The sequence below is a fragment of the Anopheles stephensi genome, chromosome 2 (assembly GCF_013141755.1).
Source record: "Anopheles stephensi strain Indian chromosome 2, UCI_ANSTEP_V1.0, whole genome shotgun sequence".
NCBI lineage: Eukaryota > Metazoa > Arthropoda > Insecta > Diptera > Culicidae > Anopheles > Anopheles stephensi.
The window spans coordinates 35,666,600-35,690,042 of NC_050202.1; the positions used below are offsets into that span (position 1 = coordinate 35,666,600).

At 41.5% G+C, this 23,443-nt stretch overlaps 1 protein-coding gene across 7 annotated transcripts in view; it reads right to left on the reverse strand.

Moving 5' to 3' along the window:
• The window catches only part of LOC118507382 (SH3 and multiple ankyrin repeat domains protein 3), a 51,418-nt gene extending 29,813 nt beyond the window's left edge, over positions 1 to 21,605 (reverse strand). For 3 of the 7 annotated variants that reach the window (XM_036045832.1, XM_036045831.1, XM_036045829.1), the window contains exons 1-4: positions 21,572 to 21,605; positions 19,709 to 20,072; positions 5,235 to 5,553; positions 410 to 427 (exon numbers count right to left, since the gene is read on the reverse strand). In XM_036045832.1, coding sequence (XP_035901725.1) covers positions 410 to 427; positions 5,235 to 5,399 — 183 coding nt within the window. In that variant the 5' untranslated portion in view covers positions 5,400 to 5,553; positions 19,709 to 20,072; positions 21,572 to 21,605. The remainder of the gene's footprint in view (positions 1 to 409; positions 428 to 5,234; positions 5,554 to 19,708; positions 20,073 to 21,571) is intronic. The other 4 variants (XM_036045835.1, XM_036045834.1, XM_036045833.1 and 1 more) reach the window with 2 other exon arrangements.
• Positions 21,606 to 23,443: the final 1,838 nt, after the last annotated feature.

Sequence of the window (23,443 nt, forward strand, 5' to 3'; positions counted from 1 at the left end):
CGGAATTGGCACTGACATAGAGATGTAACATTGAGTTTTTATTTTTGCCATGCGACACACTGGAATATATTTTTCAAATATTGAAATAAACGTATTTTAATGAAAGATAAAATTTCACATCACATCATGAATAGATAAACTACCGAATTATAGCCCAAAGAAATTCATAATGTTTGTAGAGAGAATAAATTTGAGATCGAAGGTAATTCTCAGATTATATTAACACTCAATACACGTTCTTCACACTAGACCGATTGATTGTTAGCATGTAAAGTACGTCTCAGAATGTTTTATATAATATTTGCGTTACTTACTTTAGGCTTTGATAGATACAAATGGTTTAATAGAAGTTCTATTGTAAATATCTTACATACATAAGTAAGTTATGCCTTATATATACATTTCTTACCCAAAACCAATAGGCCACCTATTGGATGAACATCGATACGAAGTAGGATTTGTTGAATCGAACGTTGTCCAATATCGATAAGCGTGTGGCAGTTTTGCGAGTTCAGATTCCATTTAGGACCGTTTAAAAGCGTTATGAACACAAATTCACGAAAATATATAATAATAATATAACATTAAATAAATTATATTTTTCATTATATATAAAAAAATGTAAGAAACGAAACTTATCCTACATGCAAATGATGTAATTTAAAGTAATTGGCAATCTTTTACAATTGTGCTGCATTAAATGATGTTTGAGCACAAGCATCGCATTACCAAGTGCTATACAGTCGGACATCCAAATGAATTGAAAATGCAAAAATGAAGTGATACAATTATGAATCCAAGAATATTGAAAAAAAAACTAGGTAAAAAAACGATCATTTTTTACAAATTATAATGGAACGAGCTTGAGTAGAGGGAAACTGGGCCAGCGGAAAACCAAAAAAACTCATTTATTAGCTAACACTGCACATGATGTAAAGAAAATTCAATACTTATCCGCTTGCACATATAATTAAATTGCGGAATTTGGCCAAAAGCGCTGATGTGCTTTTTGTTAATAATTGTTTGTACTTCAAGCAATTATTCAAACGTTTGTACCGTATGATCTTAACAGCCAACGGTTCTTCTATACGCTGTATCAGCATTTGAAGAACCGTTATAAGGGTTAAGAAAATAATTTCTATTGATTGTTATTATTGTTTTGCAAAATTTGCAGAATAAAAAAGGACATGTTTAATTGGTAGCCATGTAAGCGTCAAACGTAATTGCACAATCAATGATACACATTCCAATGCAGTGGAACAAAAAAAAACCATTTTGGAATGCACGCAAAAACACAATCATCCAAAAATCGTAATTGCTCCCAATAATCATCAAAACTTCCTTCCTTCCAACAGATTAATGTCAAAACAACGTGAGGAATGCAGACTCATAAATCTTATCGCCCATGGGTTACAATTGCTCTTCCAATATGGTTCGGCGTGCCGCCAATGTAGGGAGGTATATTTGCTATTAAGCTAAACTCCCATCTTTCCCTCGCAAGGTCAGATACGAGCCATAGGAGCATAAATAAAGGTTGTAAGGCAAGTTTTGCCACGTGGCCTAATTCATCGCACCCATAAGAAAACAGTATTGACTCGTCGCTAGTGGTCTGTCGGAACGGCAAAAAAGAGCAGCTAGAAAATGCTCCACGCCTTACCATGTCAAAGAGTGTGCTAGAGGCGAGTTGAAAAAGTATTGTTTCAAATTGAGCTCGCATTCTGCTGTAAGTCAACTAAAGGGCACCTAGAGAAAGGCCACAACGAACGGGACCAAAGTAGACCAATGCCTGGTTCAAGGGGAAAGAAATTAGGCTTCATCAGGCCCGGCAGAACGAAACGGCTCGTGACCAGTTTTTTTTTTTTTTTTGTTACTAACAATAGAATCAACCCATCGATGGTTAATCCAGTTCAATCCCAACAATATCGTGGACACTGAAGTACTAGGTCTGGCCTCTTCGAAGACCTTTCCGGAGAAGTGTTAAGTTTAAGTTTTTAGTTTTTCATTAGAGCTTCATATCGGTTCTTGGTCTAACGAACTCTTTTCAGGCTATGCCTGCCATTGAAGATGGATAGTCTGACCTAACTATTGAGTTATATTATATTTAGTTTTATACAAAAAAAATATATCACCTTTAACAAACTCTAGTTCGAAAACTAAGATTCCAAGATTGCGGACAAAATTTGCTCAATTCCCGAAAATTCTACAAAACGCTTGGAAGCGAACGCAACAACTAAATAAGGCACCGAGAAGCAGGACTTTTAAAAATCTCTCTTTCCTTTTTCAGCTGACCGTAACGTAGGAGGGTTTTGACCGACACTACGCCATTTCCTCAGATTCGCACCGCTGGCCGTTAGAAGCACCGGACGAAACGGGTTCCCGCTGGTGGCCAAACTAATACACACATACACACATACTAATTTCCTCCCATGTTCAAACGGTCGCCCCACGATGGATGGGCCCGAACTGCCGCCCAAATTCCCGGCCAGCAGGCGCGCGCACACCTTGCACCTTGCCGCTAACTGAGGCCCTGGCCGCGGCAGCCACCACATTTCAGGAGACATACATTCGTAAGATATTCCAGTGTAGCTTAACCCATTTCTCTTTTCCGCGTTGCCACAGCACACGTCGATCCGCGAGCGAGTGCGCACACTTACGTAGCGCGACATGACCAACGGCTATCGATTGGCCACGCTACAACACGGGAGGAGCGCGCGCGTTCGCGTTTGTGTGATGTTGAGCGAAACGAAAAAAGAACAACGGAAATTCAAACCGAAAACCGGTTTTCCAAAACCCACCACCGTGCTGCTCCACGTTCCACCACTCGACGAAAAGCTCTCGACCGGGCGAAGCGTTGGGCTTTGGTTTGTGTCCACACAGTGCGCCCTACACACAATGCCGCGAGCCGTCTGGACATAGTGTGTGTGTGTGTGTGTGTGTAGGTACGTGATCTCGACCAAGTGTTGGTGAATTTGGCTTGCTTCTGGAAGCTGGCCCGCATTCCAAGCCGGTTTCAGTATGAAGTGTATGTACATGCAATCATCGATGATGAAGAACATGATGGTGATGACGATGATGATGACGACGGCAATAGCAAGAGCACCAGCACTAGCAACAACCAACTTCGACGATTACGTTCGAAACGCTCCACCAGCAGAAGCGATCAATGGGATAGAGCGCGCAAAACTACTCCACTGACTTAGACCGCCCGTCAAGTCAAGACCCGAAAGCTTAACCGAGATTTGCGACCATTCGTGAAATGCTTTCGAGGTTCAATTTTAAACGTGTGCCATTGGGGATAAAAATCCTATCCTGCCACCCGGTGCCGTTGTGCAGTCCGGTTACTTATGGAGACTTATGCTACACCGCAGTTATACTACCTTTATTTGATTGAGATTAGCACAATTTTGAATTCCTCAAGATGCCTTCATGAAGAAAAAAGGGATAATTTAAAAAAAAAACCTGCCTTCCGTTCAAAAAGCTACTCAGTGGTATCTAACAGACAAGTTGATGTACATCTTGCGACTTGCGACGAGGTCCATACTCCACTTAAAGGATACTGAGTCACCAGACTACCAAACTTCATCAAACCAACTGTCCATACTAACTCCAAACTGAATGTAAATGATGCTGAAGCAAACCAGTTCCAATTAACTTTTCACGAAAGAATGTCTCGTCTGATAAAACCTTCAACTAAATATAAGCAACTACTACTGGCTGCTGTACTGTTATTTTCAGATGACTCTGGTTGATGGAAATGCACGCTTCCGTTTCGTGATCGAAAGAGGAACGCATACCTTGGGCATCCCGGGATTTCCTTTCGCATCAAAGGGCCCGACCAGAAACAATAACAATAAAAATACCTTCGTACCGTAGCCGCTCCGGGAATAATGAGTTTCTGTTTATCTGATACAGTTTCCATCCATCCAGTAGCTTTTACTAGCAGTTTCGATAAGTATGAGATCGTGCCGCTGCATGTGAGCTACGCGGCCATATTTAGCGTTCCTTTTTCGAAGCACTGCACCACTGCTGCTGCATCCACTAACCAGCCCGGCCGCTTGTTAAGACTCCCGGCACCAAGCTAACCAAGCCAAATACTTCTCCGTAGTGGTGGTTAGATGGATGCACTTCCGCCATGTATACCTGTGGCATGCAGTGTGTGGTTGGGCAAACACACACACACACGGGTGACCGCAATTCTGGAGCGCGTACATTCCCTGTTTCCTCGCGCGATCGCCGCCGCGCACGGATGATGCTGGGAACCCATATGAACAAAAGTGAGAAATGTGCCACTAACCAGAAATGGATCTACGGAATCAATGCCACAGAAACGCTCATCAAATGCAGTTCCCGAGATAGAGTTTCTCTTGACGATTCACACAGATGGTCGTGGAATCAAGCGAAGGTACCTCCACACCACAGAGCTTCTCATGTGTAGAATGAGGTAGACCGATGTAAACCGTGTATCTGTCATTAACACTCATAATCTAATCGGGAAAAGTGAGGCAAAAACAAATAGAGGGCTTTTGGCAGGAGCAGAAGTTAATCCATTTTAAGCTTACGACTTTCATTAACGGTACGCAGGTCGTTCAAAGTAATCTCTACAGTAATACTGCAAAATCCACCATTCTCTAGAAGCAAACCAAGTCGATTACTACAATCTCCCTGCCCAAAGTACTTATATCTTCATTAAGCACTATCGCGTTACGTCAAAAATGGAACTCTTATTTTTTACAACAACTTACACCGCAAAGAATCGACCCCATGTTTGATGCCTAAAAACATATCAGCCGTCACACGCATAGCGAATAGATGGAGCGATTTGTCATAAATGATCGATGGTAACAGGCAACGTTCGTATTTGAGACATGATAAAAGGCAGACGACCATTTCTTGGCCCCCTTTCCTAAACATGCGCCAGCAAACAGACAAGTAGATGTTTATCACTGACTTCCTTGAATGCTAGTACGAGCTTATCATTCTGGAGTAAAGGTGTTACGCATCTCCTAAGCAGCTAGCGACAGCAAGCGACCCACAAGGTCATTCAGGTCGACTATTGAACGAACCGCAATGTACATGCTCTGTCTAGTTGTTCTGACAACTATACGAAGTGAGTAATAATGCTTCATAATGCAATCGATGTAGTAGAACAAACGCCATGCTTTTGGCATGGGATGAATGTAAGGAAATGTAAACTAATCCTAACTTGCCATCAGTCATCATTTTGCATAACTTACCTTCGGCAACGAGGCGAGACACTGTTGCTTCACATCCCAGACGATCTTATCCGATGGAAACTGAAGACTCTTGTGGACATTCAGCTCGGGAACGAATACGCGGACGAGCAGCCAGCCTTCCCGCGGTTCAGGCGGTGGCTCGTCGTCAAATGTCATTGTGTCCATTTTTGAGGCTGACGTCGTGATAAGAAAGCGCTCAGCAGAAGAGCGCTAGGACGCTAACGATTGGTTTACCTTTCTCGCGAAAGAAATATGTCCTCGTGTTTATTTCATCGTTCCTTCGGTGCTTCCTACGGCATCCAAAAAGTTACTACAGCAGCTGCAAAGAAAGTAAGATATAGATAACAATGAGTAAAAGTGCACACATACTTCGTCTAAAAAGAAAGAAATTTCCTAATTGCAGTTAGTAACGATCATGATCATGTTTCTGTTCTGAAACCCCTCGATCTTATTCTCAATATCTATTTAACCGATATTTTTACCGTGAGCCTAGCTTCTCGCGCGATTATAGCGTCATCGGTGGTAAGAAACGTAATTATAGGTCATTGAATCTTCAGGAAAGCCAATGGACTACACCATCACTTATCTGTGCATCCCCCCATTCAGGTCTCCGCGTTCACAGTTCAGGGCTGCAGCCAGTTTTGAACGACTCCGCTCGCTCTGGAGTGAGCCTTACACCGATAAAAATAGAACTGTAACGACATTTGCTCTCTAATGTATCATGCCATCTGCCGCCATAAGTTTGAGCAATCTTAGGGCAAGAGCATCAATTACACGAGACACTTTCTGTGCAGTATATCAATCCGCCCCGCAGGTTTTTTCTTTCGTTCTCCTCCGATGACCAACTTCTAGCTTTGCATGCGTTCTCAATCAGCCGCGCCAGGATAGCATCAAACTACCCAAGGCTAACACCAAAATTCTAGTCTTTGCCCTAGCAGCCACGTCTTCCTATTACGCCGACGGACATGCATATTCTGTAATTACCGTCAATCCAGCGGGGCATACACCGTCGTGTTCCGTTGCAAGACACGATCACGTTTTGAACCGAATTAAATCCGCTAGCTGGGCTGCATGCATTCCTGCCAATGTCTCAGCACGATGAATCTGCATCTAGAACCTAACGGCAGCGCGCCACAGCAGAGCATGGACACAAGACGCACCAGACGCAGTATTTAAATCACTCCAATACCTCCGCGACCGGTTCTATTTGTATCTCCCGCGGTTTTCCAACGTCTTTTGCATCTAGACGTTTCGTATGCGTTCCGTAGGCTAATCCCGGAGATTGGAAAACCCGTTGAATGCCTACGGAGCTCAACGCAAGCCACAACGATTGGCTGGTTGGGAGTGATCGTTTCATAGATCACGCAGCAAAACGCTTGCATGAAGAATCATTAATTTTTAACCATAGCTTCATGCACAAGAGAGCTGTCTGGTGCGGAAAAGATAGTTGGACTTTCTCGTCAAAAATAAGAAAAAAAATCATTTGCTATATTTGCGGCCGACGATTTCTGTTGGCTCTCAGGGCACAACCAGGAACATTATTTTATATTCCATAATTTTTGCTTAAGATTCTAAACTAGCTTTCGGTACTTTCGGCATCTCCTGTACAACGCTACGCTACAATCATCTCAAACTTCGCAACGATTTTCTTTTTGAAGCATTAAACAATTTTGAAGAAACGGTTCCGATGGCAACAAAGGGGCATCGGCGACCACCCGTAGACCCGTGGATTAAGCAAGCGTAGCGGGAATATCTAAGGAACTAATTCGGAACCTTCGCGTTACGGTTCGAAACGAATCGTCTCATTTGCTTTCGTAGAAAATCTTGCATGCACACAAGTAAATACTACGCCACTTAAGGTGCTTCCTTCTTACTTATAAGCCAACTCCACCGGCACAGATCTCGGTGACACGGACAATCGTTTACTGAGCGATCGATTACAGGGAACACATAAAGCACATACCATCATTCGACAAACCCCGTTTGAAACTGAAGCGAGGGCGGTCAAAACAAAAGTCCAGAAACACGTGAAAATTTTGTGAAACCAACCTTCGCTCTGGAGGACCGCCGTACATGGTCCGTGTTGAGTCGCGTTACACTTGGGTTTTGTGCCCACAGAAGACCCAACCATCGTACAACCGGTTCTAATGGACGTCGACACGGTCAAAGGTTAGGCAGCGATCGTGCAGACCTTCTCCAATCATACATAAAACGGTGGACTTTCAAGGGCCTCCACAAACATTGAAGTTACACTGGCAAGTGAATCGTTTGCCGACCGACTCCGACCGTTTGCATTGGTGGAGAATTGGAATACGGGCAGGCAGCACCAGGGTGGATTGCAACTTAAGACGACCTCCGTACGTTGTATGGCTTCTAACGTTCTTTACAATCTCTCGAGCAGCCTCGATAAAGTATCAGCTTTTGGAGAGCTGCTTTCAGAAAAATCGACCAAAGTGAGGAAACTTAATTATGTTTATTTTTGAACACTGTCAACACTTCTCACTCTGTCTTTCGACTAGACAAATGACTGTGTGTTACTGTCCCAGTTTTTCTTGCCCATGTTCTAGTCCAACATGGAAGTAAACATATTAAGTTTCCAAACCCTAAAAAGTAGATAACAGAGAGTTAAGTTTGGAATTCGGCCCGCCATGTCAGCACCGTTACCACATCCGATACCGAATCGCACATTTCTGGTTGTTTTTTTTTTCTTTGTTTCATTTCTCGTCGAAGGTGTGTAATATAATTTCTTCCGTTCCGATCATCGTCCAAACCACGGATGCAGAGAGCCATCCAATTCCCAGAAGCTCTACCATCTGTGATTTCCTGTGGTGCGAGCGATACATTAATGCCCGCAGCATCAGTTCTTCTGTGCGCGCCAGTTTATAAACATTCTATTTGCTTCTCTTATTCATTTTGCTTCCTGTTTCCTAATGTTCAGGGAATTCATTCGTTTTTTTAGCAAGCGCAACTTCTTCACACCGGCAATAGAGGCGCTGTTTGCTTCCATTTAGATGCTTGAAGCATCGATTATAATTTACTCCGGCGCGAAGAACTTAAATCAATATCTTATGGATAAGTAAACCCCCATTTCAATTTCAATCGCTATTTTGGAGCCCAAGCTCCCGTACACAGACAGTTCGGCAATAATCAAGATTCTGATCCGCTACAAGGCGCGAATGTGTCCAGGGCACTGGACTGTTCGTGACTTTACGAAGAGTGTGAAGCGGCTTGAGAAAGAGGAAGTAACGAACGGACGAACATCTAGGTCATGACCAGCATTACATCGGCACAAAACTTATTTCAGCCACGACGAAGGCGATATTTCGAGCATACTGCCCAAAGTGCTATAAGTATTCCACTAACTCGATTTAAGTAGAGACAAAATGAAAAAAATCAACTATCAAACGTCATACAATGTTTGAAGGGCCTATAGGAAGTATAAACAACCCTTCAACTTCAATGTCACGTTAGTTACATTGTAATCCTATATTATGCACAAGTAACGAATCGTGGAAAAGGCGTCCAAGGAAGTGTAAACAATCTTTTCATTTTCAAGTTTTGTTATCGAATTTGGCACAAAATGGATTCGTTGGCGTATGGATTTCGTTAACATATGAAAACATACGACGACTTGCTGTATAAACATTGTTCGGGAGGGTTGTAAAAGAATTCTTTATCAAGTGCTCATTTCCAAGTCTTTTCTGTATAGGGCTGGACTGCTTCGAATATAAGTTCCGAAACAAACAAATAGAATCGCAATATTTATTTTCGTCTAAATTGCCCCTGCTTTAAGCTAGCATATTGCCAAATCGGTCAAAGTCAACATGAGCGAGGAAGATATATCGTGGTCTGATGATTTGTCGCCACAATACACACCGGTAAGCCACACCCGTCTATCACATGGTCATTTTGAACCGTAACAAATGATCTAATTAACTCGAGTTGGCTCCAAACATCAGTGTCCCCTCATTTCGTTGCTGAAAAACGTCACGTGACGGGAGTAAACATGCCATCAATTGTGTATCACCATGAAACTGTCTACCACGATACTGCCGCCGGAAGCAGTGAATGTATCGTTTAGCAAACAAATCACCATCGATTATGCCACAGCCAGCAAGTTTGAGGTGTTCTTTGGGTGCGATTTCCAATAGTTAATCAATGTGTCTTTACTCAAAACTTTGTTTAAAGACCAGCATCACATACATAACTTCGATTGCCAGAGACAAAGGAGAAATCGGACATCGAAATCCGCAAAACGCGGGAAAGTGTAAATTTTTCAAAAACTGACACCTCTCTCTCACTTGACATTTCATTTTCTCTCGCTCTCTCTCCTTCTCTTTGTTTCACGATTTTATTGAGCCTCGAATCCTTGGTTACCCTAAAGATTGTGTGTATCAACTGGATTTGAGTTGCTTCAAAAAGTAAACCGCCTGGGCTGGCTTCCAGTGGGGTTCCTCCAGCCATTGCCAGTTGGCCCTGGCTGGCTGGCTGGCAGCGACGAAAACAAAAAACAGAAAAAACGCAACATATATTCCACTTGTTTTCCTTTCCGTGCGGGTCTCTGTAGCGAGTAGCGACCCAACAAAAACAACTTTTAGAGGACACCATCAATTTAGGCAACAGGTTTCTGGGCGGTTTCCTTTCCATTTCGCTGATGTTTTGATGGTCAGAGCATTCGAGACTCTCACCGAATGATAGGGTACTTTTTTTGTTTCTTGTTGTGGTATATTTTCATAAAAGACCGATCAGAAGTCAGCTTTTGCTTTATGTGTACGTTTTATCTGTTGTCACTGCCATACTCAAAGCAATCGTTTTAGAGTATTACTGAGAACCCAGCGGCTTCACGAGCTTTCAGCCGCATGCTCAGGTTCAGTCATGATGTTTTGTTTTTAAACCATTTAAAATTATAAGAAAATACCTAAACCTTTAAGCATTGTTTATTTATTGCCATAATTGCTCCAGGCGCGCATAAAAAAATTGTAAAACCAACGGGGTAGCACAGACTGTTACGTCTGATCGTGCCGAATAGCTGTGCATGCACCTCTCGCCTAAAAGAACTATCAACCAGCAAAACGTGTGAATATGACATTTTGCGTGAACAACACCACATCAAAACATGATTGAATTCTGACGGGTTCGTTCTAGTCCGACAGTGCAAAACAAAACTTACTTCAAATAAAACCATTTTGTGCGCTCTGACAATGATCCCTTGCACAACGATCTGATTTCAGTCCCGACAATTCCCGACAAAACACCTTCAAGATTAACATCTGTTAGGCTCAAACATGTTACTTAGCACATCAAAAAAATGTGTGCCAAAAAGGCTAAAGCTACCAAAAAAAAAAAAACACGTATAAACACATTGTAATACATTGCCGTAAGCAACTGCAGCACTACTGCTCCACTATTTCAAGTGTCAAACAGCGCTTCTGGAAAACAATCGAAACAATTTCACGATTATTTAAGCACCGTAATTGCGAACTAGTCAGCATCATAGTGATGTTGCTTCGATCAGTTCTTTCGCTAACCGCTTCGGCCTATTACATGTATCTAAAGGAGCGGCGGCAATGCCTTAACACTTTGCCGGCAGCTACACACACAAACACGAATAATCTTGAGTCTTTAACTTTTCTGGCTGTCGGTCGGTCGAACCCCGCGCGCTAATGCTCTCAAAAACTGCTCACACTCACTATAAACGGACCCTTTCGGTGGAAAAAGCGGAGAAAGGCATCATTGCAAGCCTGCCAATGGAATGTTCGACTTTCAAAAGTGCTGCCGTCTACCGCACAAGGTACGAACCTCCTCTCACCACAATGAACGTTTGTTTTTTGGTTTCTTTCCTTTTTTTTTTTTTTTTTGAAAACTTTATGTTGGACCATACTACCCAAAATCGAATGGCCGGAATAGCGAAACGTCTATTATATTACGGTAAATCAACTCGTTTCCTGCCACTCTTGTAGCGCGCCGCATGGTGGTGATGGTGGTAGGCTTACATACATACATCAGCATTATGTAAAACTTAACAAACCCCAAATGGAAGAAATAAGGCGGCACAACGAGATTCTTGCAAGCAGCTTGCATTTTATGCGACATTGCACAGATTGGAGGAGTTTTGCGATGTTTCAGGATAAATTATTTTGTATCTTTGTTAGGTCTAGCAATAAGATCATGTTACGAGACGGTAATACCAAGCACTTAAATAGTCAGTCCTCACTACGGGAGAACAGTCCATATGGGATTTGAGCCCAGGTCCTGCCGTATGAAAACCGGTGCTATAAAAAGCTTTACTTGCCACAAGAGAAAAATAAGCCAAAAACAAACGTTAGAAACATGTAATAGCATTGCCTCTAAAGACACTTTTCATTCGTGTTGGAATCTTTCTTGACCATGATTATTCTAAGCTGAAACGATGAACTAATAACGAATGCGAAAAGAGTTCCAGTATTAATGCCATACAATGGACGCACAGCAGGAGGTTGAAACAGAATGCCCAAGTTTTTAATAAAACCCAAATAAACGTACTCCACACCTTCAACACTATTTCTTCGTCTTCGAAAATTTTGAATGTAACAGAATAATATAACATTCTTCTTGGTTGTTGTTTAGACGCGGAACAACAGGCATGGAAGGCACCGATTTCGTTAGCTAATCCTAAGCCTCCTGCAAAGCATTCAGTCAACCACACGCTGCGCGACTGAGGTTTGAGTGGTCGGTACAGCAGTTTGTGCTATTTTTCACGCTTTTCTATTTCTATATGTGCCCATACTGATGATTCAATGTATGTCGCAGGTTCGGGTATATCGAACTAATAAACGTTCATCGCTTCTCTTTCAAACTATTTTCACGGTTAATATGATATCTGGGTGCAATTGTTTCTGTTTCAGTTTCCGATACTCTCACGAGCCAATGTCATAAATATTTATGTCACAAAAAAACTATTCACCTCAAACTTGATTAAGAATGCTCTATTTAATTTCGGGTAACATATCATTTTCCAATTTGTCGAGAAAATTGTCTAGTAAAAGGGTAAACTATTCTTATGATTTGATTTCGAGGCATGTGTGTTATTCCACGTGTTTGTACTTTCGATCTCAGGAAATGTGCAAATAAAAGCAAAGATCTTATGGTGACCTTATCACTTTTATCACATTTGTTTGTCAATAACTCTAACGCTGATTGAAGCACTTGAGACGAATGCCGTAGTGGAAAGTCATGCGACACTCAAGTACAGCGGATGAGTAACGCATTAGAAATGGCTGGGTCATAACGCGAATGTACTGAGGAAAACAAAAAACTTCCCTTAACTTTCTTCAAAGTAACTTTATACATGTTAATGTAAATATGGTGGTTGCTTCAGCACATATTTACAGGTATATTAAAGACATTTCGTAAGAAACAAATGTTCCCCGATAGGGACACATTCCATCCGAATCACGTCCGTCTGAAGTCAGAACACCAGGACTAAATCTCCAACTATTGGTAAAATATAGTCGTAGAAGCGAGCAATTGCAAGCCCAAGATCTCTCCATACAGTACTTCCAAAGAATAAGAGGAATAAATGGTACATTTCTTTGGTACGAACACTCAATTCAAAAAGAAAAGATTCAATTGTAAATGCTATCCCAATGACGTACTCACAGTAGTCGTCTTATTATTAAACTCTTCAATTTTAAACATATCGTGCATCTATTATCACAATATGATAGCCGGAGTTTCTTCAAAATAAAATTTAAATAAAAATGTATTATGATCAGCAAACGGCAAATAGCAGTTGAAGGTTAACCCTCGATTTATATATCCTTTATAAGGGGTAGCTATTATATCTGTAACATAGTCAAAAATCACCCTTCAACTCTACCAATTGTGCCTTGTAAAGTGTATCATCAAAAACAGGATGTAAATAGTTGACTAGGGTGTATCGGTTCATACGTGTTGCTCGTCACGAAACATATCATGCCAAGAATTACTTTAATTGAATGATTGTATGAATTAGTGGTGCTGAATAACGCTTTAGCAAATAAAATAAAGTAAATAAAAACTTTTGCTGATATTTGAAAATACTTTGCTCAGTGTTCGTATTACACGAAGCATTAAAACAACGCTAAATCTAATTGCTCCATTAGTTGCCGAGAATGTTGCCTTTGTATCCTTATTGTGTACTGCTCTATGCAAACAAAGGCTTCGTTCGCGACGGTAACAGTAGACACCACACGTATCTTTCTATTATGATGATACGAGAAAAGTCGCATTTCTATGATAGTGATGGTCGGTGCAATTCTTTTCTTGGCGCTATATCATCATCATGGCACGTTTTGCACGCCAACAGAGCTGAAGATTATTTTATTCCTGCTGCCATTGCTTCACATTTCTGTCTTGCTTGTACACTTTGGCCACCGCCATACCACCGCTACATCCTGCGGGGCGGATGATTATGGGCTTTGGGAGAACTCCATCTCCTAAGGTAGAACACGAAAGGTCATCGACCAGCAACTGTGCATTAGCATTTCCCTCCGAATTGCCCTGAATCGTAGGGGTAACATTCTTTTGGAAGGTAGAATGATATAGAAGCAATGCCGACAGCAACCACCTTAATTCACTTCTCCGCCAAGGTTAGTTCGGAAACTATACCAATTTCTGACATAATTCGCAGTAAGATTAGTTTCATCTTTACTGAAGATTTATAAAAAAAATATCTTATATCAAGCATGCATAATGTGTCTCAACTTTTTAAACATTCCATCTGAAATATTGAAGTCCTAACATTGAAATATTGAAGATGGGACACAGTTATGCGATGCAGAACTGACTATTCAACCACGGTTAAAATCAACCCACAAAAAGCCAGAAATGGCAAACCGAGACCTTTCGAGGTTGTAGTGCCAAGGAAGAAGCAAAGAATTAACACGAACACGGAAATATTACTCATTACTTAATATCTGGTAGCTAAAGACTGCCCGTTTTTTCTGTACCTAAGCAGATTATTTAAATCTTCAAGAATTATTTTTAATTCCAGTCTGTCAAGCTAAAGGTTTCAAGAAAGGCTTTGAAAATGGCACACTCTCAACACGGGACAACACTTTAGTTGCCGGTGTCGGACAGAATAAGTTCGTTTCAAAGTTGTTGGAGACATTTTAAACATTTCTGCCTCGAAGTCTTAAAAAAACTTGTCTGCGGCAGGTTTTCATCAACATTCATTCCCTGCACGTATTGCTACCTTTATATGTCAGTCAACAACAAATACTTTCAAAGTTTTCAAATAAACACCAAAGTTATATCAAACGAATAAATACATTTAACGTTATTGATATTTGTGAGTATAAGTGGTACTCATTTTTCTATCCTTGGGATACACTACAGTAAATATTTAACACAGAATTTGTTGCTTTAAACAATAGCTTCATGACAGTGGTTATAGATCTATTAAAAATTATATAGGATGACTCCCTGAGCAGATATCAACAACTTTCGAGCCATTTGCATTATTTATAAAATTTTCTTAATTCTCATCACAAAACTGAGATCGCTCCTATTATGTTAATGAATTGCATCAAATTGTTAGTTAAGTGATAAATTAACAAAGTAAAATTGAGGTGATCAGGAAGATTTATTTCAAAATTCTACATACGAAGTAATTCGTCCTAGTTTCAGATTTCTTTTACTATCGGTGATAGGGAGTGCTATGTTGAAGTTTACACAGGCGCCACTTTGTTTCATAAAAACAAAGGCATTACGCCTCAAACGAATTAGCACAGGCGTAGGACAGCAATTTCTCATTGACAAAAATTGGAATAATTCAAAGGTTATGCTACAACGAAGGAATGTAGATACTATTGATTATTCCTTTATTATGAAACAATCCTAGGCACCAGAAATAACTGCAGCGGGTTTTCGAACACAGGCACCGACGAAAACCGACCAAACATTTACCAGAGGGGTTACTTACGGATCCTCCCTTGCTATGAATGGTGGTCCGCAGCGAAATTGCACACACAGTCCTCCCTTGCACTTTCATTCTGGCAAACTCAATAACATTATGTACGGGTGGAACACGCACACCAGCACACCCTAACTAACGCCGAAACAGGGATGCGTTTATCAAGGCGCAGACGCATCCTTATCGACTTACTTGTGTTCCGTGCATAACACACACGAAGAAGACCCTCCACCATAATACGATGCGATGATGTTAGTACCACAACCCAAACGCCCTTTTATGTGGGTCCACTTTATCCTACACCCTGAATCGTTCCGCGTCTGTGTAAGTATTGTTTACCGTTCGGACAAAACCAACACCACCAAACGGGTAAGATTTTGATCATAAACATTTAAGGGAGTCGATGATGCTACAAACGGGTGGCAGGACATAAGAATGCCAGTTTTTCATGGATGATGGAACAGTTTTTCTGTAGGATAGGAAGTACAGGCATTGGCTGTAAATATCCCTCTCGACGCTCCTTACAAGTTTCTCACTGAAGGATTGTTCACTGAATCCACTAATTTATCTTTTCTTATATGATTTGAACACCACATTTAGTAAATTCATAGATAGAGTTTTTGCACCTGTTTAGTTTCGGAATATATCACAGTTGAGAAAACAATTCATACTGGTTGAAATCTATATTCTACATCATGCAGGAATTCCTACGATATTGCAAACTTTTTTATAGTGCAAGAAATAAGGTTCCAAAGGATTGCCGTTATTCAAGTCTCTCTCTGCCTCTATCTTCTTGGCCTAACGACCTCTTAGGTCATGCCTGTCATGTCTGGATAACTAGACTTAATGATATCACGTAGTTGGATAGTCAGTCCTCACTATGGGTGAACAGTCCGGATGGGTTTTGAACCCCGGTCTTACCCGTCATTCAAGTATGGACACCAAATCAATCACACAAAGAAAGCTACTAAAGTTAATGGTTTTGTAATGGTGGAACAGAAACAGAACAGAAGGGACAACATACATTTAAACGTTTACGTAAGGGCAATCAACGTTACCAATAAACAAGGACATATGTGCTCCTGTCTAGACAGTGTCATGCATCCATCCATCAAGCAGGAATTAACTTTACTAATTCTGTTTTGAAACAAAACGACACAATCAGGAATCAGGAATTTGATGTGACTACAAACTAAAAACTCTTGGTAGGATGTAATAGTCTGGACCACTGATTGGTCATTGAAAACCGAGATTGTAATGAAAAAATTCTCGATCACAAGGTACGTCGCTGTCCAAAGAGCTTTCTTTCTAAATGTCCTCCTCGTCTAAGTCGTCCAACGGATATCGATGTCCAACGAATCACGTCAACTAAGCGACATCGTACTCGAATTGACCTCTTCTTCCAAGCTACCAAGAGACCTAGAGCTTCACATTGTCCTCAAAGTAGTATAATTTGAGTGATTCGAGCATAATGCGATGAGTCTTGCCCTGAAAAAGGAAATTTTTGCGTCTTTAAAAGGAATGCTGGAACCCTTGCGTGGTGTATTAATAGAATGGAAACGGTTTTAAAACAAGTCTTGCTGCCACATGAGTTAGCTAAACAATGCGATACCCAAATCGAGCACTACTAACCTTGGCATGATCTTGACGAATAATTGGAACCAGAAGGTACGAAACAGAAGCTTATTTTTAAAGGGGCTCTTTCGTCCATCATCTTCTTCCAAGCTACGTTGCAAGAAGCATGGTAGTGTTGGTAGAAAGCTTCACCCATCAAGGGTAAGCAGGGGTATTGTTTGTGTTTGAATTACGGTTTGAATCTGTTCATAAAGCTATCTTCATCAATCAAACACACAAACACAAAAACTAAGAACGGTAGGAATGAACCTATGAAATTCGCAGTATTCCCGAACATTGTTCGTATTCTTCGATTAGCAATACCTGCTCTTTTTATCGGACTTGTCATGAAGAATAACTCATTCCAAAAAAGAAACGAGCTTATCGCATCTTGAAAACGGCAAACGACCTGCCTTCACAAGGCGTGCGAGATAAATGACCATCATCGAAAACGGAATCTACTGCCACCATTGACTAAAATGACGCTAGGTGTGTAAGTGAGTAATTTTATATTGCAAAACGTCTTGCCCACCATATCGCGGCACGGCATGGGCGCCCTAACGAAATTACATAATAGCGTCCGTTCCGAATGTATCACACGTCAACACCTACGAAAATAATAACGTCCAGTTGATGCGTTGTCCGTGAGCCGTGGCAGCTTTGCCTTGAAGGTTCTCTATTACATTTCCATGGAAATTCCACTGCTTATTGTTAATTTGTAGTCATTCACTTTGGCCAGGAGATGTTATGTTTGGTAGATACTACTACATACGGCCCACGACACGACATGTTGTCTCCATGGTTTCTTCGATGGCAAGGATTGTTGGAGACGGCTAACATGAGCATGTCAATCGTAACCAAGTAGTGCACAGGTGAGCCTTGAGTAAGGTGGTGGTGACCCAGGTAACCATGGTCGTTACACACAAAAATCGAGAATTTCCGATAGCATCAAATTTGAAATGCTACTAGTACGATAAGTTTTTCGCATACATTTTTATATGAAATTAAAAAGATTAGCAACTTAAAAAAAACCTAAAATATTGCTTGTATTTTCTTCAGTGTACTAAAAAAGCAAACAAGTGTATTGTGCCAGAAACAATGTTTGCATCCGAAAGCCAACGGCAAACATCTTACCAGAAACGCTACGACCTGGCGATATAAGAAATTCAGCACGGTCTTAACAGAAGGTGACATCATCACCTCACACAGCACGGCACATACAAACCGGCATCGGAACGGCATACATACGGTGGGTAAATGTTTAATCAAGTCGCGAATGTGTGTGTGTAAGTCTCTATGTGTTTTTATAGTTCATTTGTTTCTCAACCCATTTCTGTACTGCTTCGATCCACAGCACCACAGAAAGAAGGGTCACATCGGGAGGAAGAAACCCCGAGAACCGAGACCACAATTATATCAACAGAGTCGCCTTGGGGGTCTTGCCGAATCTAACCGCGTGCAAGTGCCAGTTCAGCACAGCACAGTACCACCACATCGTTCTTATGCGCGATAACGAAATAGGAATGCGTTATCGAAATAACCACTCGAAGGCCATTATTGAACGTTTGAATAGTAAATAGATAACGAACACATTTCGTTCAATGGTTGCAAATAAATACATATGTACAGAGCAGCATCAGAACCCTTCGTGGCCGAAATTAGCAAGCTTCCATTATCCATGCTTTATATCCCCATATAACGCTGTTAACTTTTCACCCCAACAATTAAAGCCTCTTCCGGTAACGATCCTCGATCAAACAACTTCCTTGTTCTTGACATTGAATGTCGGCTATTCGAGCAGATCATTGCACGGTACGATGAGCACACGGCATTTGTATGTTGCATACCGGCAGTGAGCAACTACCAAACGTTTTGTTTTTGTTCTCTCGACAGGTTGAACATGGCGTACAACATGCACGCTACATTCGCAACAATCGGAGGTGATTGGAAGAATCCTATTTATTTTTTTGTTATTTGCTAATCGAAGCCTGTCTTCTCATCTTCCTCTTGAAGTAAAGATCTGCTACGTCATGTCCGGCATACAATGGCCTATTATAGTCTGACTGACGGGGTGGCTCGGTGGTAATTGCGACTACGGCGCCGATTTTCACAAGAAAGGACTAAGGTGCGAAATCTAATCCATAACGTTTCCCCATAATTGAGCCCCGTAACTGACTGATACCATATAGCCGGATGTCAGTCCTTTCTAAGCTGTCGCAGTCGTATTGGGATTTGATGCCTGCCCGGTGGTAGCGTGTAGAGCAAACCGGGCGCCACTATAATCTCGACCACTGGACCGATCCATGTGAACCCTGTCTTATTCTGATTGAATACTTAGAATCTTAAGTAAATATCATGAAACTTGCTGAATATGTTACAATTCTTGCACATCGCAGACATTAGGAAATTAATGGAATAGTATCCTTTTTTAAGCATAAAGTTTAATAAATATGGAAAATAAATCTCATTCGCAAGGAGTTTTGCTTGAACTACCTGTTGTTTTTGATACAATGAATGTAGGGTATATCCCTTTGTTTCGGAACGATACGGAACCAGTTTCCTTACTGAAAGGAATGGAATGAACTTAGTAGGCCCTTTGAACCTATTTAAACGGGAACTGCAAAGTGTGCCAATATTCTCGTCTACACAAAAATAGTTAAGTACAAGGATAGCTATTTCCTTAGCTAAGGGCTCTACAGGCTAGCTGTAATACAGCATTTTTCAATCCTTACAACAAGTTTTTCCATGTTTATAGCAATTAGTGATATTGATATAACACCATATCGAAGCAATCTCTGTCTTGTTGTTCTATCCTGAACTACATATGGTGACAGCATGGTGACACTTATTCAATGACCTGAGAAAATCGGTAAAAGTGAGAAGTCTGATCTCTAAGACTTCCTTACCATTCTAAAATCCAACTTACCTTTAGCTACAAGCCGATCATCAATAAATATTGCTATACCTTCCGGAATAATACTTTTCTATCGTTTTTTTCTCTCTCTCTCTCGTTCTCGCTCGCTGCCTCTCTCGCTCGTGCTTATTATCCTTTCTCTGCAGAAATTAATCGATTGCCGGAACTGGGCTGCTTTGTAAGTTGGCTGGCACGCCAACAGTGCACATTAATCCTTTTTCAATCAAAGAAAGCACACTGCACTGTTGACGTCCGCGTTTCGGTATACGGAAAATCTCACTTTTCACACATTAAAACTTCTTCAGAACAATTTGGAAACACTTTTTGCACAATACACTTACTACACGAAATGGAACGTACACACGTACACACGCAACTATGGAAACCACACAAAAAACATTGCTTTGATTAAAATATAAATAAGTAGCACAATCACATTTTCACCAACTTAACAGGTAAAATATCGCAGCAAACATTAAATGACCATTTTTAATTTCACGCTTTCAAAGCATCAGCCAGTTAGCGCCGTCAACCGGATTTCTTCGCCTGCTATGATGTTTAGCACTGATTTTGGCGTTGGGTTTGTTTAGCTATTTATTTGTTTATTTTACGGTTTATTTACTTTACTTTTCTTCCTATTCTCAATCCGCGCCAGATTGGCGCTAGCGAGAGCTCGTAAATAAATTACGCTTTTTTTCACCAAACATTTTTCCTACGCATTGTGACTAGAATGCCGCTTTGAGAGACTGCCATAATGTGTATTTAACAGTTGACAAATGCATTATCACGCGCTACTCCATCCGGTGCGCCGTGCTGGAAAATGTATCAGCACAAAGTTGCTGCTCGGAATGCCTGCTGCTGCGGACAGGGGTTCTTAACGTTCCCATTTTCCCATATAAACGACGTCGTCTCGCTGGCCCCACGTTCAACACAACTTCACCGCCCGCAAAGAATACGACGCTCACACACTATCTCACAGCCGATAAGTGAGCAGTAGCAGCAGCAGCAGCGGTGGCGATCCCAACCCGGGAAATAGAGACACACGCATACAACGAGCGTTTACTGTGTGTGATTTTTTTTTTTTTTGCAAGCTCTGTGAACACGGTATTGGGAATAAAAAGTAGCAAAACAGGCCCGGATTCTATCGAGCAGAATAGTCGGCGGCACTGTATCCAAGCAAGCCTACACTTTCTTCACAGGCACGCCATCACCACTTCGCACGCCAAGAATCCTTAGGACGCTTTTACTCTTTGCCTGTTTATTATCATCCTGCCGTCGGTGCACCGGGTTACGCGGCCAGCTTCCCTGTGTGTGCTGGCATTTTCCGTCGTTTCTCACTCACTCTCACACACCATATCTCCTTCTGTCGATACCTGCGCACATGATCACACACACACACACTCACGAACACGCACACAAGCCTGTGGGTCGCGCAGAATCCGAAATGCCGCGGATCCAAATTGAATTCCAGAGGAACTAGCAATAACAACAACAACAATACCACCATCAAACCAGCCACACTTAGGTCGCACAATGTTTTGTTGTTTCACACACGCACCGAACTTTGGAGGACGAAAATGATTGACAGATGCTCAGGGTCTCGGGCGCTGTGTGGGACTTTTCTGCTTCTTCTTGATCTTCTGTTATCCTTCTTCAACTTTCAGTTTTGCTGGAGCGGCACTGCGCACGGCTACGGCTGACCAAACACTATCCACGATACGTACAACATCCCACAGGTGATTACGACGCGGTTATTAAGAACAAAATCCCTATCCAACCACAAATTCACTATTCATTTGCAGGTTGCCTTCTACGGTGGTGTGTCTTGAAATTCAACAGCAAACGACAAAACGCACGCACGCACGTCAACCCTACCTGCTTACCATTCGAACTCCTCGAGAGAACTAATTTTTTTCCTCTCGCAGGCCCGTTTGCGAACCTGCAAAACAACATTCGTTGCTCTCTTTCATGCGCGTGCTGCTCTCTCTCTCTCTCTATTGCTAACGCGAGCAAATTGTGGTGCTCACACGGACAGTGGGTCGAAACGTGGACAAATGTCGATGAAAAACACACGATGGAGGGATGCGGATCTTAAAATTCAGCGGACGTTTAAACGGTTAAAATGTTTTGCTGTTTCAGAAGCTGAGAAAACGAATCGGCAAGAGAGCGTGAGAGCAAGAGCGATCGCAGCAGAACGCATTTTTCAGAATTCTCTTGGAAACAATGCGAATATACGTTGTCAAACCTGTTTTTCAACTTTTGCTCTCTCGCTTCCGCTGCTTGGGAATACGCAATTCGCCTGTAGTGCTATCTGTTTCTTTCGCATTCTTCATGGACGGGTTTCGCTTCGTTCGCTCTTCCATACTCAACCTGTGCTGTTGTTGATATTGTGCTACCTGTTTTATCCATTTCACGTATGCTCTATCTCACTCTATCATCTCTGGTTCGTATTTGCTCAGTTGTACTGGAACTATGGTGCTGGTTCATGATTAGCGCTGCGCTCGGTTATTACGAACAGAAATAAAATATTTAATTGATCGAAAATTTTGCAAAATAGTATTTTTAATTACGGTCGGATACAAATTTAGCGTAATAATTAATTAAAATAGCGTTAAAGTATTTTTTCTATAGAATCGATTTTATTTTGTACGATTTGATATGCTGATAAACATGTTTTTATGTATTTTTGCCCCACAATTAGATTTGTATTAAATAAATTAATCATTATCCAAAAAAAAAAAAACTTGACTCGATGACACATCCGATGCGATGGAATTATAATATCCGTATTTTTTTCTTCTGTATTACTTCCTCTCCCAAGAGAGTACAAAGTCTCGGAAAAATATTCTTCGCGAACGACGATATATCGACTCCCTCGGAGCAGCATCCGATTCCTTTCCAGGAACACGTAACAATAACAAAAGACCATATATTTCACCAATTTCATCATCCGGCAGCGGAAGAAACCCCAGCCCCAATGAAAACGGCAGCCACCCACCCACATGCCGCCGATGAAACACTGGCGGTAACCTTGAAATTTCTCCTTTCTGTAAATTGTTTGGGTTCATCGGAAAAGGTTATGCTTTATGAATGAAATGGAAATATCTTCCTTTTCCACCAGTTTCACGGCAGATGCCATAGCAAGTATGGAACGGCAGTCTTTTAATAATTGCCAAAAGATTGTATGCGATGGAGCCTTATCTCCCATCATGACTTACCGGGAGCCAAATTTGATAAGTTATTTAACTTCCTAAAAATTATATTTTTTATTTCAAAAAACCTTAACCAAAGCTGTTTGTTCTTAAGCTCCCATCTTTCGTTTACATTCGCCAAGCCATTCGTACCATCACACGCGCCATTGGCTGCAAAACACCTATGGGGCCCTTCGCGAAAATGATATTTTACCAAGAATTTCACGCAAAAACACTCACACAAAATGATCAATGTTTCACCGCAGGGTTTCCACGATTTTTGTTGTTGTTGGAGTTGGGGTTGGGACACCGCTATCACGATGAGTACGCCAAGATGGGATGATAGGCTCGGTACCATTGCGAGGCCAGGCTCCTTGTCAAGTTGAGCCCTGTGGAGGAATCCGTAATGAAAAGATTTGGCGTTTTATTTCGTTTAAGTCATCTTAGCCACGGTACAAGTACCGAAAAGGCGTTTGTCAGGAGTACTTCGTGCCGTGGGGAAATTAAACAGACCAAGGCCAATGAATTTTGGGGAATCCTGCCCCATCGAGGAATA